General features: G+C 37.1%; 1 protein-coding gene across 1 annotated transcript; it reads left to right on the top strand.

Moving 5' to 3' along the window:
- Positions 1-2,228: 2,228 nt before the first annotated feature.
- LOC131539143 (mucin-2) lies at positions 2,229-11,125 on the top strand. The gene is made up of 31 exons (XM_058773494.1): positions 2,229-3,346; positions 3,452-3,573; positions 3,683-3,744; positions 3,917-4,075; positions 4,176-4,330; positions 4,439-4,560; positions 4,655-4,716; positions 4,866-5,027; positions 5,123-5,277; positions 5,385-5,506; positions 5,600-5,661; positions 5,811-5,969; positions 6,069-6,223; positions 6,332-6,453; positions 6,548-6,609; positions 6,769-6,927; positions 7,029-7,183; positions 7,291-7,412; positions 7,503-7,564; positions 7,715-7,815; positions 7,892-7,934; positions 8,027-8,205; positions 8,397-8,518; positions 8,659-8,723; positions 8,890-8,993; positions 9,192-9,225; positions 9,325-9,503; positions 9,655-9,770; positions 9,861-9,916; positions 10,057-10,288; positions 10,482-11,125. The coding sequence occupies exons 1-31, from the start codon at positions 2,329-2,331 to the stop codon at positions 10,575-10,577; spliced, it is 4,524 nt and encodes a 1,507-aa protein (XP_058629477.1). The 5' UTR covers positions 2,229-2,328; the 3' UTR covers positions 10,578-11,125.
- The last annotated feature ends 3,342 nt before the right edge of the window (positions 11,126-14,467 follow it).

The following is a 14,467-nucleotide window of genomic DNA, read 5'->3' on the forward strand; positions in this document are numbered from 1 at the left end:
GAAACCACGACAACAGCCTCATTAACCACATCTACAATAACGAGCGATCCAACCACATCAACAGCTGTAACTTCTGAATCCACAACTCTTACTTCAACAACAATTCCTACAACTTCAGAGACTACAACAGCAGAAACCACGACTACAGCCTCATCAACAACATCTACAACAACGACTGATCCAATAACATCAACAGCTGTAACTTCTGAATCCACAACTTTTACTTCAACAACAGTGCCTACAACTTCAGAGAGTACAACAGCGGAAACCACGACTACAGCCTCATTAACCACATCTACAACAACGACTGATCCAACAACATCAACAGCTGTAACTGAATCCACAACTTTTACTTCAACAAAAGTGCCTACAACTTCAGAGAGTACAACAGCAGAAACCACGACTACAGCCTCGTCAACCACATCTACAACAACGACTGATCCAATAACAACAACAGCTGTAACTTCTGAATCCACAACTTTTACTTCAACAACAATGCCTACAACTTCAGAGACTACAACAGCAGAAACCACGACTACAGCCTCATCAACCACATCTACAACAACGAGTGATCCAACAACATCAACAGCTGTAACTTCTGAATCCACAACTCTTACTTCAACAACAATGCCTACAACTTCAGAGACTACAACAGCAGAAACCACGACTACAGCCTCATCAACCACATCTACAACAACGAGCAATCCAACAACATCAACAGCTGTAACTTCTGAATCCACAATTCTTACTTCAACAACAATTCCTACAACTTCAGAGATTACAACAGCAGAAACCATGACTACAGCCTTATCAACCACATCCACAACAACGAGCGATCCAACAACATCAACAGCTGTAACTGAATCCACAACTTTTACTTCAACAAAAGTGCCTACAACTTCAGAGAGTACAACAGCAGAAACCACGACTACAGCCTCGTCAACCACATCTACAACAACGACTGATCCAATAACAACAACAGCTGTAACTTCTGAATCCACAACTTTTACTTCAACAACAATGCCTACAACTTCAGAGAGTACAACAGCGGAAACCACAACTACAGCCTCATCAACCACATCTACAACAACGAGTGATCCAACAACATCAACAGCTGTAACTTCTGAATCCACAACTCTTACTTCAACAACAATGCCTACAACTTCAGAGACTACAACAGCAGAAACCACGACTACAGCCTCATCAACCACATCTACAACAACGAGCAATCCAACAACATCAACAGCTGTAACTTCTGAATCCACAATTCTTACTTCAACAACAATTCCTACAACTTCAGAGATTACAACAGCAGAAACCATGACTACAGCCTTATCAACCACATCCACAACAACGAGCGATCCAACAACATCAACAGCTGTAACTTCTGAATCCACAACTCTTACTTCAACAACTTTGCCCACGTCTTCAGAAACAACTGCACCTGTAACAACATCAGCAATTACAGTATTGTCAATTACTGAAATTCCCACAACCACAGTTGTGGGTACAGAAACCACACCTATTACTTCAACAACACTGTCTACAACTTCAGAAAGTACAACAGCTGAAACCACGACTACAGCCTCATCAACCACATCTACAGTAACGAGCGATCCAACAACATCAGCAGCTGTAACTTCTGAATCCACAACTCTTACTTCAACAACAATTCCTACAACTTCAGAGATTACAACAGCAGAAACCATGACTACAGCCTATCAACCACATCCACAACAACGAGCGATCCAACAACATCAACAGCTGTAACTTCTGAATCCACAACTCTTACTTCAACAACAGTGCCTACAACTTCAGAGAGTACAACAGCAGAAACCACGACTACAGCCTCGTCAACCACATCTACAACAACGACTGATCCAATAACAACAACAGCTGTAACTTCTGAATCCACAACTTTTACTTCAACAACAATGCCTACAACTTCAGAGAGTACAACAGCGAAACCACAACTACAGCCTCATCAACCACATCTACAACAACGAGCAATCCAACAACATCAACAGCTGTAACTTCTGAATCCACAACTCTTACTTCAACAACAATGCCTACAACTTCAGAGAGTACAACAGCGGAAACCACGACTACAGCCTCATCAACCACATTTACAACAACGAGCGATCCAACAACATCAACAGCTGTAACTTCTGAATCCACGACTCTTACTTCAACAACAATGCCTACAACTTCAGAGAGTACAACAGCGGAAACCACAACTACAGCCTCATCAACCACATTTACAACAACGAGTGATCCAACAACATCAACAGCTGTAACTTCTGAATCCACACTCTTACTTCAACAACAATGCCTACAACTTCAGAGACTACAACAGCAGAAAGCACGACTACAGCCTCATCAACCACATCTACAACAACGAGCGATGCAACAACATCAACAGCTGTAACTTCTGAATCCACAATTCTTACTTCAACAACAATGCCTACAACTTCAGAGAGTACAACAGCAGAAAGCACGACTACAGCCTCATCAACCACATCTACAATAATGAGCGATCCAACAACATCAACAGCTGTAACTTCTGAATCCACAACTTTTACTTCAACAACTTTGCCCACGTCTTCAGAAACAACTGCACCTGTAACAACATCAGCAATTACAGTATTGTCAATTACTGAAATTCCCACAACCACAGTTGTGGGTACAGAAACCACACCTATTACTTCAACAACTTTGCCCACGTCTCCAAGCACAACAACAGCCACCATTCCAAGCTCAACTGCAGCTCAAACAACAACTGCATTTCAAGTGACAACAGGAGATCTTTTAAAAACAACTATAGCTTTTACCAGTACATCTTCTGCTCCAGCCACACTTGCACTTTCAACCAAAACAACTTCAAGCCCAAACATGGATTCAGAAACTACAACTGCATTAACAACTACCACTGGAATTATTACAGGTCTCACTGATATAGCAGTATTTCCAGTAGTTCCAATAACATCAGGTGCAAACACAAATACGTCAACATCACCAGCATCTACAATTCCAGGTCACACATCCATAAAAACAACACCAGCTGAAACTCTTACTAGCAATACTACACCTCTCAACAATACAACAAAAGCAGATTCATTTGTAACACTTCAAAGTACTTCAAGTTTGCAACCAGAAACTTCAAACATACCCAAAACATTGCCAACAAATGTGTCTGGTGCAGCAACAGTCACAACCAAATTGATATTCTCATCCTTGTCATCCCTACCCACTGAAAATTTGGTCCTAGTTGCTATTCGTACTCTTTTTAAATCTAGAGAGTCCCAACTCAATAAATCACTGAAGATTGTCAGTTTAACCTATCAGAGTAAGTTTCTTCATTATGAATGAAATCATTTAAATTATTAAAGTTTCAACCAGTGAAAACTGTCAAACTTTAACTGATTGAAACTGGATATTTCTTTCCAAACAGAAATCTCTGAAACTTCCTATGCTGTAATCTTTAATATTATTTTGAATAATATCAGCATGCCTGAGGATCCTGAGCTAAGAAATAGCAGTTATGTGCAAGTGCAAGATGTCGTCAATAATGCGGTAAGAAAGCAGCATTAACCCATTAGCAAAGTTTGGTACCAGTGTAAATCTTCACTAGAGGTTGATGAATGGCTTGATTTTTTTAAATTTTTTTATTTTTTTCCTGCAGCTGAACACTCTTCTGAATGAACCTGGCAAGGAAGTTTTTGAACCCAAGTCCTCCAACTTCACGTAAGATGCAAACTCGCATCACAATATTTATTTCATGTGTCCGTACATTTTAGCTTGGAAGCCATGGGAAATAAGAATTGACAAAAAAATAAAAATAAAATAAATAAATATAAAAGCTTTTTTGAAGATGTGGATTAAAGTCCCTTACAGATATCTTCTGTTACCTCTGTAGAAGAACTTCAAACCAGATTGATGGCAGGATGGAATACATCTTCCAGGATGGAGATGCCATACAACCAGTCAGCTTCCTAAATCAGCAACGTCTGCCAACTACTACAACAGTGTTTCCAGAAACAACAAACGGTGTCTCTGTGACTCCCTCAACCCTCATGTAAGTTTTGTTTTTCTGTTTTGAGAACAATTAAAAATGGAGATGTAATTTTATTCCAAACATTTGGTGCACATTAAAAAAACGTGGGTTTTATTTACAGATCTGCTTCAGCAGTCGTCATAAGCAAGCTGGTGTTCAACTCCTCATCTCCAGTCCCCAGTGAAGATCGGGTCCTCAGCGCTATCAAAACTCTCCGTAATTCCAGAGAGTCACAGCTGAATGAATCAGTGAAGGTGGTGAATGTCACCTATGAGAGTAAGTGTCATCCTATGAAGTTGTAAAGCTTTTGAATGGGAATCAGACAAACAATTATGAATGGAAAGCTTTGACCAAAAAATTAATTATGATTTCTTTTCCACACAGAAATCTCAGAAACCTCCTACGCTGTGGTCTTTACATTTACCCTGGTTAACATTAGCGTGCCAGAGGACCCTGAACTCAGAGACAAGACCTACCCGCAATTGCAGGATACCAGCAATAATGCGGTAAACATTAAAAAATGAACAGTATGAAAAGGTTTTAGTCCAATGCCAGTCTTCACAAGAAGCTGATGGATGGTTTGATATTTTTTTTCTGCAGCTGAACACTCTTCTGAATGAACCTGGCAAGCAAGTTTTCAAATCCAAGCCCTCCAACTTCACGTAAGATGCAAACTCACTTCCCAATCTTTATTTCACATTTTAGCTTGGAAGCCACGGAAAATAAGAATTACTGAAGAAATAAATTGCATTAAAACTTTTTGAAGATGTGGATTAAAGTCCCTTACAGATATCTCTTATTTGTCCTGTAGGAGCACTTCAAACCAGATTGATGGCAGGATGGACTACACCTTCCAGGATGGAGATGCCATACAACCAGTCAGCTTCCTAAATGAACTACGCCTGCCAACCACTACAACAGTGTTTCCAGAAACAACAACCGGTGTCTCTGTGACTCCTCAAACCTCATGTAAGTTTTGGTTTTCTGTTTTGAGAACAATTAAAAATGGAGATGTAATTTTATTCCAAACATCTGATGCACATTAAAAAACGTGGGTTTTATTTATAGATCTGCTTCAGCAGTCGTCATAAGCAAGCTGGTGTTCAACTCCTCATCTCCAGTCCCCAGTGAAGATCTGGTCCTCAGCGCTATCAACACTCTCCGTAATTCCAGAGAGTCACAGCTGAATGAATCAGTGAAGGTGGTGAATGTCATCTATCAGAGTAAGTGTCATCCTATGAAGTTGTAAAGCTTTTGAATGGGAATCAGACAAACAATTATGAATGGAAAGCTTTGACCAAAAATTAATTATGATTTCCTTTCCACACAGAAATCTCAGAAACCTCCTATGCTGTGATCTTTACATTTACCCTGGTTAACATTAGCGTGCCAGAGGACCCTGAACTCAGAGACAAGACCTACCCGCAATTGCAGGATACCAGCAATAATGCGGTAAACATTAAAAATGAACAGTATGAAAAGGTTTTAGTCCAATGCCAGTCTTCACAAGAAGCTGATGGATGGTTTGATATTTTTTTTCTGCAGCTGAACACTCTTCTGAATGAACCTGGCAAGCAAGTTTTCAAATCCAAGCCCTCCAACTTCACGTAAGATGCAAACTCACTTCCCAATCTTTATTTCACATTTTAGCTTGGAAGCCACGGAAAATAAGAATTACTGAAGAAATAAATTGCATTAAAACTTTTTGAAGATGTGGATTAAAGTCCCTTACAGATATCTCTTATTTGTCCTGTAGGAGCACTTCAAACCAGATTGATTGCAGGATGGACTACACCTTCCAGGATGGAGAAGCCATACAACCAGTCAGCTTCCTAAATGAGCTACGCCTGCCAACCACTACAACAGTGTTTCCAGAAACAACAACCGGTGTCTCTGTGACTCCCTCAAACCTCATGTAAGTTTTGTTTTTCTGTTCTGAGAACAATTAAAAATGGAGATGTAATTTTATTCCAAACATCTGATGCACATTAAAAAACGTGGGTTTTATTTACAGATCTGCTTCAGCAGTCGTCATAAGCAAGCTGGTGTTCAACTCCTCATCTCCAGTCCCCAGTGAAGCTCTGGTCCTCAGCGCTATCAAAACTCTCCGTAATTCCAGAGAGTCACAGCTGAATGAATCAGTGAAGGTGGTGAATGTCACCTATGAGAGTAAGTGTCATCCTATGAAGTTGTAAAGCTTTTGAATGGGAATCAGACAAACAATTATGAATGGAAAGCTTTGACCAAAAAATTAATTATGATTTCCTTTCCACACAGAAATCTCAGAAACCTCCTACGCTGTGGTCTTTACATTTACCCTGGTTAACATTAGCGTGCCAGAGGACCCTGAACTCAGAGACAAGACCTACCCGCAATTGCAGGATACCAGCAATAATGCGGTAAACATTAAAAAATGAACAGTATGAAAAGGTTTTAGTCCAATGCCAGTCTTCACAAGAAGCTGATGGATGGTTTGATATTTTTTTTCTGCAGCTGAACACTCTTCTGAATGAACCTGGCAAGCAAGTTTTCAAATCCAAGTCCTCCAACTTCACGTAAGATGCAAACTCACTTCCCAATCTTTATTTCATGTGTCCTCACATTTTAGCTTGGAAGCCACGGAAAATAAGAATTACTGAAGAAATAAATTGCATTAAAACTTTTTGAAGATGTGGATTAAAGTCCCTTACAGATATCTCTTATTTGTCCTGTAGGAGCACTTCAAACCAGATTGATGGCAGGATGGACTACACCTTCCAGGATGGAGAAGCCATACAACCAGTCAGCTTCCTAAATGAGCTACGCCTGCCAACCACTACAACAGTGCTACCAGAAATAACAATCAGTTTTTCCATGACTCCTTCAAACCTCATGTAAGTGTTGGTTTTCAATTTTGAGAGCAGTCAAAAATGGAGAAGTATTTTTTTACTACAAGCATTTGATGCACATTAAACAAACAGGGTTTTATTTACAGATCTGGTTCAGCAGTCGTCATAAGCAAGCTGGTATTCAGCTCCTCATCTCCAGTCCCCAGTGAAGATCTGGTCCTCAGCACTATCAACACTCTCCGCAATTCCAGAGAGTCACAGCTGAATGCATCAGTGAAGGTGGTGAATGTCACCTATGAGAGTAAGTTTCATCATCTTCACCTGAAAAGCTTTTGAAATATTAAAGTGTCAAATTTTGACCAAATGAAAAAAAAAACAACAACAAAAAAAACTTTTATATCCAAACAGAGATCACGACAACCTCCTATGCTGTCATTTTTAAATTTAATATGAGTAATATCAGCATGTCAAAAGATCCTGAGCTAAGAAACGGCACATATCTACAAGCTCAGGGTGTCGTCAATAATGCGGTAAGCATACAGCATTAACTGATTACAAGTTTTTAGGTCCAATATAATTATTCTCCAGAGTTTCATGAATGTTTGATTTTTCTTTTGCAGCTGAACACTCTTCTGAATGAACCTGGAACAACAACTCTTAATCCCAAATCGACCAACTTCATGTAAGATGCAAACAGACTTGTATATGTATATGTATATGATATGTACTCACATTTTACATTATTAAGTGCATTTACTCAAAAATGAAAAAAAAAAAAAAAACATCTTTGCACATATAGATCCTTAACAGATATATTCTGTTTTTCCTGCAGAAGCACATCAAACCTAATTGATGGCAGGATGGAATACACTTTCCAGGATGGAGATGCCATACAACCAGTCAGCTTCCTAAATGAGCTTCGTTCACCAACAGGTTTGTCAAAACTGACAATGGATTGCAAATGTTGAAACTGCAAGCTTCCTCCATTAATCATTACTTTCTTTTACAGTCTTAACAACAACCAGTACTCTGATAACTACTCCACCGATAGTGTAAGAGCAGTGATTTCAGTCTGAAATTGACTTTTTTCTTTACTTTTATTTTCATTTCCTATGTTTATGTATATTATTTATTGTCTTTGTAGGCGTGGCAGAGCACTTATATCCATTCGCCTCGTGTTCGTCACACTGGGCCCCCTGCCAAATCCAGATAAGGTTCTTGAGGTGGTCAACAATATGCTGAAAACACGTCTCACAACTAAACAAGACACCACAACACAAGACCTGAGTGATTCTGTGAACTTTGCCAATGTCACATATACGAGTGAGTTTTTCTCTCCTGGCTTTGCTTCTTTTTGTTCTGAATATGTTATTAAAATTTGAATGTTGTAGATCTGTAGCTTTTATAGCCTAGAAGTTAAATTAACAAATAAATAATATTAAGGAATGCATTAGTGAAATTTCACCACCCACATATAACCACACAACTAATTCATTTTATTATATATTTTTAAGAAATAAATGAGACAGCCTATGCTCTCAACTTTGGATTTGAAATCAGCAATATAACCATGTCTGGGAAACTTGAACTCAGGAATGGCACCCACCTGGTAATACAAGACTCTATAAACTCATTGGTGAGTTGGAGACATTTCAGTAAAGTACAAACACTTTTTTCTCCATCTTCTCTCTCTCTTTCTCTTTCTCTTTCTCTCTCTCTCTCATTTACCACATTAACCTCAACATATTTGTAAACAAATTAATCTCATTTCTTCAGCTGGGCAAGATCCTCCTCAGTAACTCCTCAGCTCCTCTCATTAAGTTCCAAGCAGCTGATTTCACGTAAGTTCTGACTCACTTTTTACTTTGATTTGAGCAAATATGTCCTGATGACTCTTCGTTGGTGTTAGTTGGGAAGTTTTTGTACATGAGTACATGGCTTGTGACTAAAAAATAATTTTTAGCTATTGCCTTTAGTTTCTCATTGTACATTTTAATCTCCCCACAGGGGTAATTCCACTGTGATTCAGGCCAACGTAGAGTATGTTTTCTCACCAAGTGACATCACGCAACCGAGCATCTTTGTTCAGCAACTTCTCCAACTTGCCGAAGGTATTACCATATCCACACCTGCTGCACTGTCAACCATCTGTTCCCCCACAGTTTATATGGCCAAACTGACAATCAAATGTTAAACTTCCATTTTTTTTAAAGTTTTTAAGTCATGTTTTATATGTCTTGCTTCAAAAACACCAAATGCTGTAACTGGAAGTCTAATTCTCCTTCATTAATTATTAATTTATTTTACAGCGAGCAGTCTGACAACAACCTCACCACCGATCTTGTAAGACCAATGAATGATTTTTTTTTTTTTTTTTTTTTAAAGCTAGTTGTTTTAATTTTCTTTGTTTATATTTCAATTATTTATCATGTTTTTATGCAGGACTAGGAGGGCAATTATTAAGATTCGTCTCGAGTTTATCACACTGGGCCCAAGACCAAGTGAGAAGAGTGTTCTAGACGTGGTTAAATCTATGCTGGCTTCAAATCTCACAACTAAACAAACCGTCAGAACAGTAAGCGTGAGTGACCCTGTGACCGTGGATAATGTCATTTATTTGGGTGAGTTTTGCTCTATTTTTATGCTCCATTTTAGTTGTGAATATAACATTTATATGCAAACAGTCAATAATTATGCATAAAGAAAATGAATAATGAAATACCATGACCCATATATAGTCACAACTAATTATGTTTGTCATATATTTTATAGGAATTAATGACACAGCCTACGCACTCATCTTTACATTTGAAATCAACAAAGTATCACTGACAGAATTGAAAAGGAATGAAACCTATCAAGTAATCCAAAAGAAGATAAATGACTTGGTGAGTTGGAGAGGCTTGGATATTGTTGTCCTGAAATTGCCCTATTTGAATCATTAACCTATTGTTTTTTTTAATTGATGCTCTCTGCAGGTGATCAAGATCCTAAAAGACCCCTCAGTTAATCTGCTCATTCCTGCCGAATTCAAGTGAGTTCAGATCCACTGCTTTTTACTTTGAGAAGAATTGTCTAAATAAAACTCTTTTCTGATACATAGGCAAATGAATGGTAAGATCATTTTTAGATATTTCCTTTTGTTTCTCATTGTACGTTTTAATCTCTCCACAGGGATGATCTCACCGTGATCGAGGCCAATGTTATGTTTGTTTTCTCGCAACATGACAGCAACTCGGCTGCTGGTTACTTGGTCAGTACCCTTTTCAAGGTTTTTACCACACCAGTTCCAACCACCATGAACACTACAATCTCAAACAACGGTACAAACGTAGCATGGATTGTGGCTATCATTGTCCCCTGCGCTATTGTCATTGGGCTCGTACCTTGCTGGATTCTCCTTTGCGTAAGTATTATGATGACTGAATATCAAATATGTGCATTGGTAGTGAAGCGATTAATGACAACAGACATGTTATTCATATGGTAATAACAGATATAGATCTGCCTTTTAAATGTGGTATATAATTGTGCATGTGCAGCTCTATAAAATTCCCTTCCATGATGCTAACTCTCACTTTCTCTGTTTATGTGTTTAGTGTTTGTTGTGTGGTTGCTGTGCAGCAATCAGGAGACGTTGGCACAGAAGACGGTCGTACAATGTACAGTACACAACTCGAAACAGCCTCTTCTAGAGAGTTCAGAGATATTTGACAAACACAGGACTGAACACCAATGAAAACATAAAAACCATGGATTTTGCATATTCAGTATGCAATTCAATACTGCCTCTTTTGTAGTAATGAAAATACTATGTTAATGCTTCTTTTATAAATTATTTATTTTATTATGCCTGTATTGCTAGACAAACAGGCTCTCTATAAATTGTTCCTAAATGTGATATTTTAATTCTTCCATAGTGTACAATGAAATTGTATTGTTGTTATTTATTTGTATTTATTGTAATATTCTGTTTATGTTTACAATTAATAAGCTTTTGCAAATCATTGGTCTGCTTGACATTGCGCAGTTTAATTTAAAGGGACAAAAGGTAGAATACTGGAATTACAACTATTATTTATTCATACTCCATGCACTTTATAAATGTTAAGCAGGTAAAGGTAAAGCAATCTCATGATGTAAATGACATTTAAAGCAAATTCATGTAAGTCTTTGGCATCAACATGTTAAACTGCATAAAATTGTAATAAAAATACTAGATCAATAAAGAATACAGAATATACAGCAGTTTGTTTTTCTCTTTGTAATGTAAATATGAAGGCTACTCATTATTGGCCTTAGCCTTGAACATCAAAGCTGTTTATATGGTAAACACAAAATTCTGTGAACATTTTTCTTTTTCTTTTTTAATTAGGTGGAAATAAATGTATACATTTACAACTTATTCAAGATGCATTTAGCTAATGAAAGTTCCACAACTTCGTAAAGTATTTAAGAGTATTAATGAATATCTTCTGAGCCACTGTTGATTTGGTGAGGTTATGCTTAACTTCATTGATCAGGTCAAGTCAAGGTTTAATGTCAGATGTGCAACAACATTGCAGTCAGTAGGCTTCTTTGGTTAGATTAAAATAAAGTGAAATAAAATAAAATACATTAAAAAAAATGGTTGTCTTGCAATAATAAATACATTTATAATTGATTTCTGTAAGTTTCTTTTAAGGCAAGACATCCCAGGTGAATAGGATAAAAATAAATAAATAAAACAAAAATAAATAAATAAATAAATAAAAGGTTTTGCCATACTCCCAGTTGATTTTATTAGGGAATTGCATTATTTATTTTGCATTAGAAGTTTTATTAAATCTTAATGTAAATAAATATGAAAATTAGCATACATTTCCAGAAAATAAAAATGATCATTGGATAAAGCCAGTTAAAAATTCTTGTTTCATTTTGTTTACATACATGAATGAAAGGTTATTCATAAAACTGTCAACAGCCAGAAAAAAGAAAATACATTTTTATCTTTTCAGAAATAAAATGTATGACATAAATTTAGAGAAAGAAAAAAAGCCTTTCAAAATATATATAAGGGGAGGGGGGTTCCATTTCTATTTCTAATAAGGTTTCTATTTAATGAAAAATTTGCCTTATTAAATTAACTATTATTTATAAGGTTTTTTTTTGGTTGTTTTTTGTTTTTGTTTTTCCTTCTGGGGCCTGAACTAGAGGAATTTTGGTCAATATTGATAATTAAACAATATTTTGCTGAATGTGTTTTTGTGCAGTCACCCTGGCTGATTTAGGTCTGTCATGGATAAATAAATATGACAAAAAACTGCCAGTAGGTGGCAGCAACTCCCTGTTTTAATAAATAACTTACTGAATCACTCATATCAAACGATTCGTTCAAAACGGATGATCAATAGAAACAAAACAAGTGAGACCATCCCTGCGTCCCGTTCCATCCTAAATAGTATGTGAGATTACAATAAGTGTGTCCCAAAGCAAAGTATGTTGAAAAGAGTATGCCAAAAGTCCCCGGATGGTCTACTATTTCAGGTTGATTTTTGAAGTGTGGATCCGTGCACACTCTAATGGCTAAAATTGCCCACAATCCATTGCGCTTTGGCGAAAGATTCGGTCCAGAACTACAAACATGAATAAAACGCATTAGAAAAACTACAAACGTGGCGGATGCGCACGATCCACCGTTAGAGGTTTACAAAAGGGGTTTGAGTTACTAATAATCAACATTTAACCTGCAAAAAAAAATTATATATATATATATATATATATATATATATATATATATATATATATATATATATATATATATATATATATATAGTTATCCGTGTTATAATTCATCTGAAACAGCAATGTGAACTTTTATAAACATCCATTTGATCGTTAACTTTTAAATGCATCATTATGCAGAAAATATGAGCAGAGTTCTCCGCATGAAAGACCCGCGACTGGCAGATCAATGAGCTACTTCTTTTCTCTATGTGGAGGATGTTAACTGTGACAAGATGATTGACAGGCCAGTTTACAGTGACAGGGTGCGTCTAACTAATGCGACAGAGCGGTCCGTTAAAGACGCAGTTGTGTGACATGTTATGTCCCAAAGCTTGCCTACTCCTCTACTACACACTCAAAAAGTGTGTACTTTTTCTTCACCAAAAGAGTACATACTTTAAGAGTATAGGCACATTGGGACGCAGCACATCTAATTGGACCGCTGATTCACTGGCTCACTCGATTCGTTCAAACAATTATTCATTCACGGAATGAAACACCGTGTTGCTATGCACTGTTGTATAAAACTAATAGCACATTGTGATTGGGCCTCGAACACATATGCTGATATATAGAAAAGTTCATTGCTTGTGCAATGAATGTCAATGGCAAGAATCAGAGGCAAGAACCGCCTGGCGTTGATTATCCCGCTTATTCCATGGTTAATTGGTCATTTGCCAAGTTATAGACAAGTTAAAACTTGTATTGCTCTTTGCAGCTGAACGGAAGGGTAAACATAACGGTTATTTTCGTCAGTTATGGCTAGTTAGCACTAGCATTCTGCCTGCTTCAAATCAGATACAGAGATGAAATAGTGCGGTAAGACCACGTTTTTTTGAATGAATTATAGTATGCATTTCAATTAATTATCGATCGAGAGAGAGAGATGACAGTTGTGTGTACCTACATCTGCCTCTATAACATTACTTCAAAAACAGCGATTTTATCACCTCTTTGCTGGGGAATGTAATGTAGCGATCTAGTATCTATCTTTTATTTTAGTAATAAAAATCGCTGGGAAGCGTTGACAACAAGTTTGTGTGTATGTGCTGCACAATTTGCGATCTCCGACAGACACCCAACAACTCGCACTGACTGGGGAGAAAATGGATGATCCTATATTTATAAGCATGTTCAGTCGGGTCAAAACAAACTCCAACCAATTAACGCCAACCAACGCCAACAGGGTTAACACACTGATCCAACAAACTCCAACAGACTAGTTTGTTGGCGTTTGTCTGTGCGGTGTGAATTGGCCTTTATGGAGTACAAGTTCAAATCTTTGTCTATTGTAACATTGAATGTTCGAGATTTGAGCTATTTTTTTATTTTGTAAAAGAAGGGCAGCTGATCTTATCTTTCTTCAAGAAATTCACTCAGGGGAGTCATTTCCAAAGATCAAAACGTAATATAAAATTTTGTTGCAAATTTCTATAGCAATCTTTATACCTCTAATTTCAACTATAATATTTCAGAAAAATTTATTGATTTAGTTAAACACCATATTAAAGTTATTGATTTAGAGTATAGTCAAATTTGTGATTCTCCTTCATCAGTTGATGAAATCAAGCAAGCTCTACATAAAATGAGAAAAGGTAAATCCCCTGGGATCGATGGGCTTTCAGTTGAATTTTTTCTCCATTTTTGGGAGTTTATTAAATTGCCTTTATTTCATGAATGCATCAGTCAGGGAGATATGACCGCTATGAAACAGGGAGTCATCTCTCTTATACCTAAGCCTGACAAGGATCCTTTGGTAATCGATAATTGACGACCTATTTCTTTGTTAACATTAGATTATAAAATACTAGCCTCTGTA

The sequence above is a fragment of the Onychostoma macrolepis genome, chromosome 01 (genome assembly GCF_012432095.1).
Source record: "Onychostoma macrolepis isolate SWU-2019 chromosome 01, ASM1243209v1, whole genome shotgun sequence".
NCBI classification, from domain to species: Eukaryota; Metazoa; Chordata; class Actinopteri; order Cypriniformes; family Cyprinidae; genus Onychostoma; species Onychostoma macrolepis.

What these genes read in the sequence shown, in the direction of transcription:
- LOC131539143 (XM_058773494.1), top strand. Translation starts at nt 2,329, where the DNA reads ATGCCTACAACTTCAGAGACTACAACAGCAGAAAGCACGACTACAGCC. An exon ending in TGTCAGTTTAACCTATCAGA is followed by an intron (nt 3,347 to 3,451) that starts GTAAGTTTCTTC and finishes CTTTCCAAACAG; the next exon opens with AAATCTCTGAAACTTCCTAT. An exon ending in CCCAAATCGACCAACTTCAT is followed by an intron (nt 7,565 to 7,714) that starts GTAAGATGCAAA and finishes TTTTTCCTGCAG; the next exon opens with AAGCACATCAAACCTAATTG.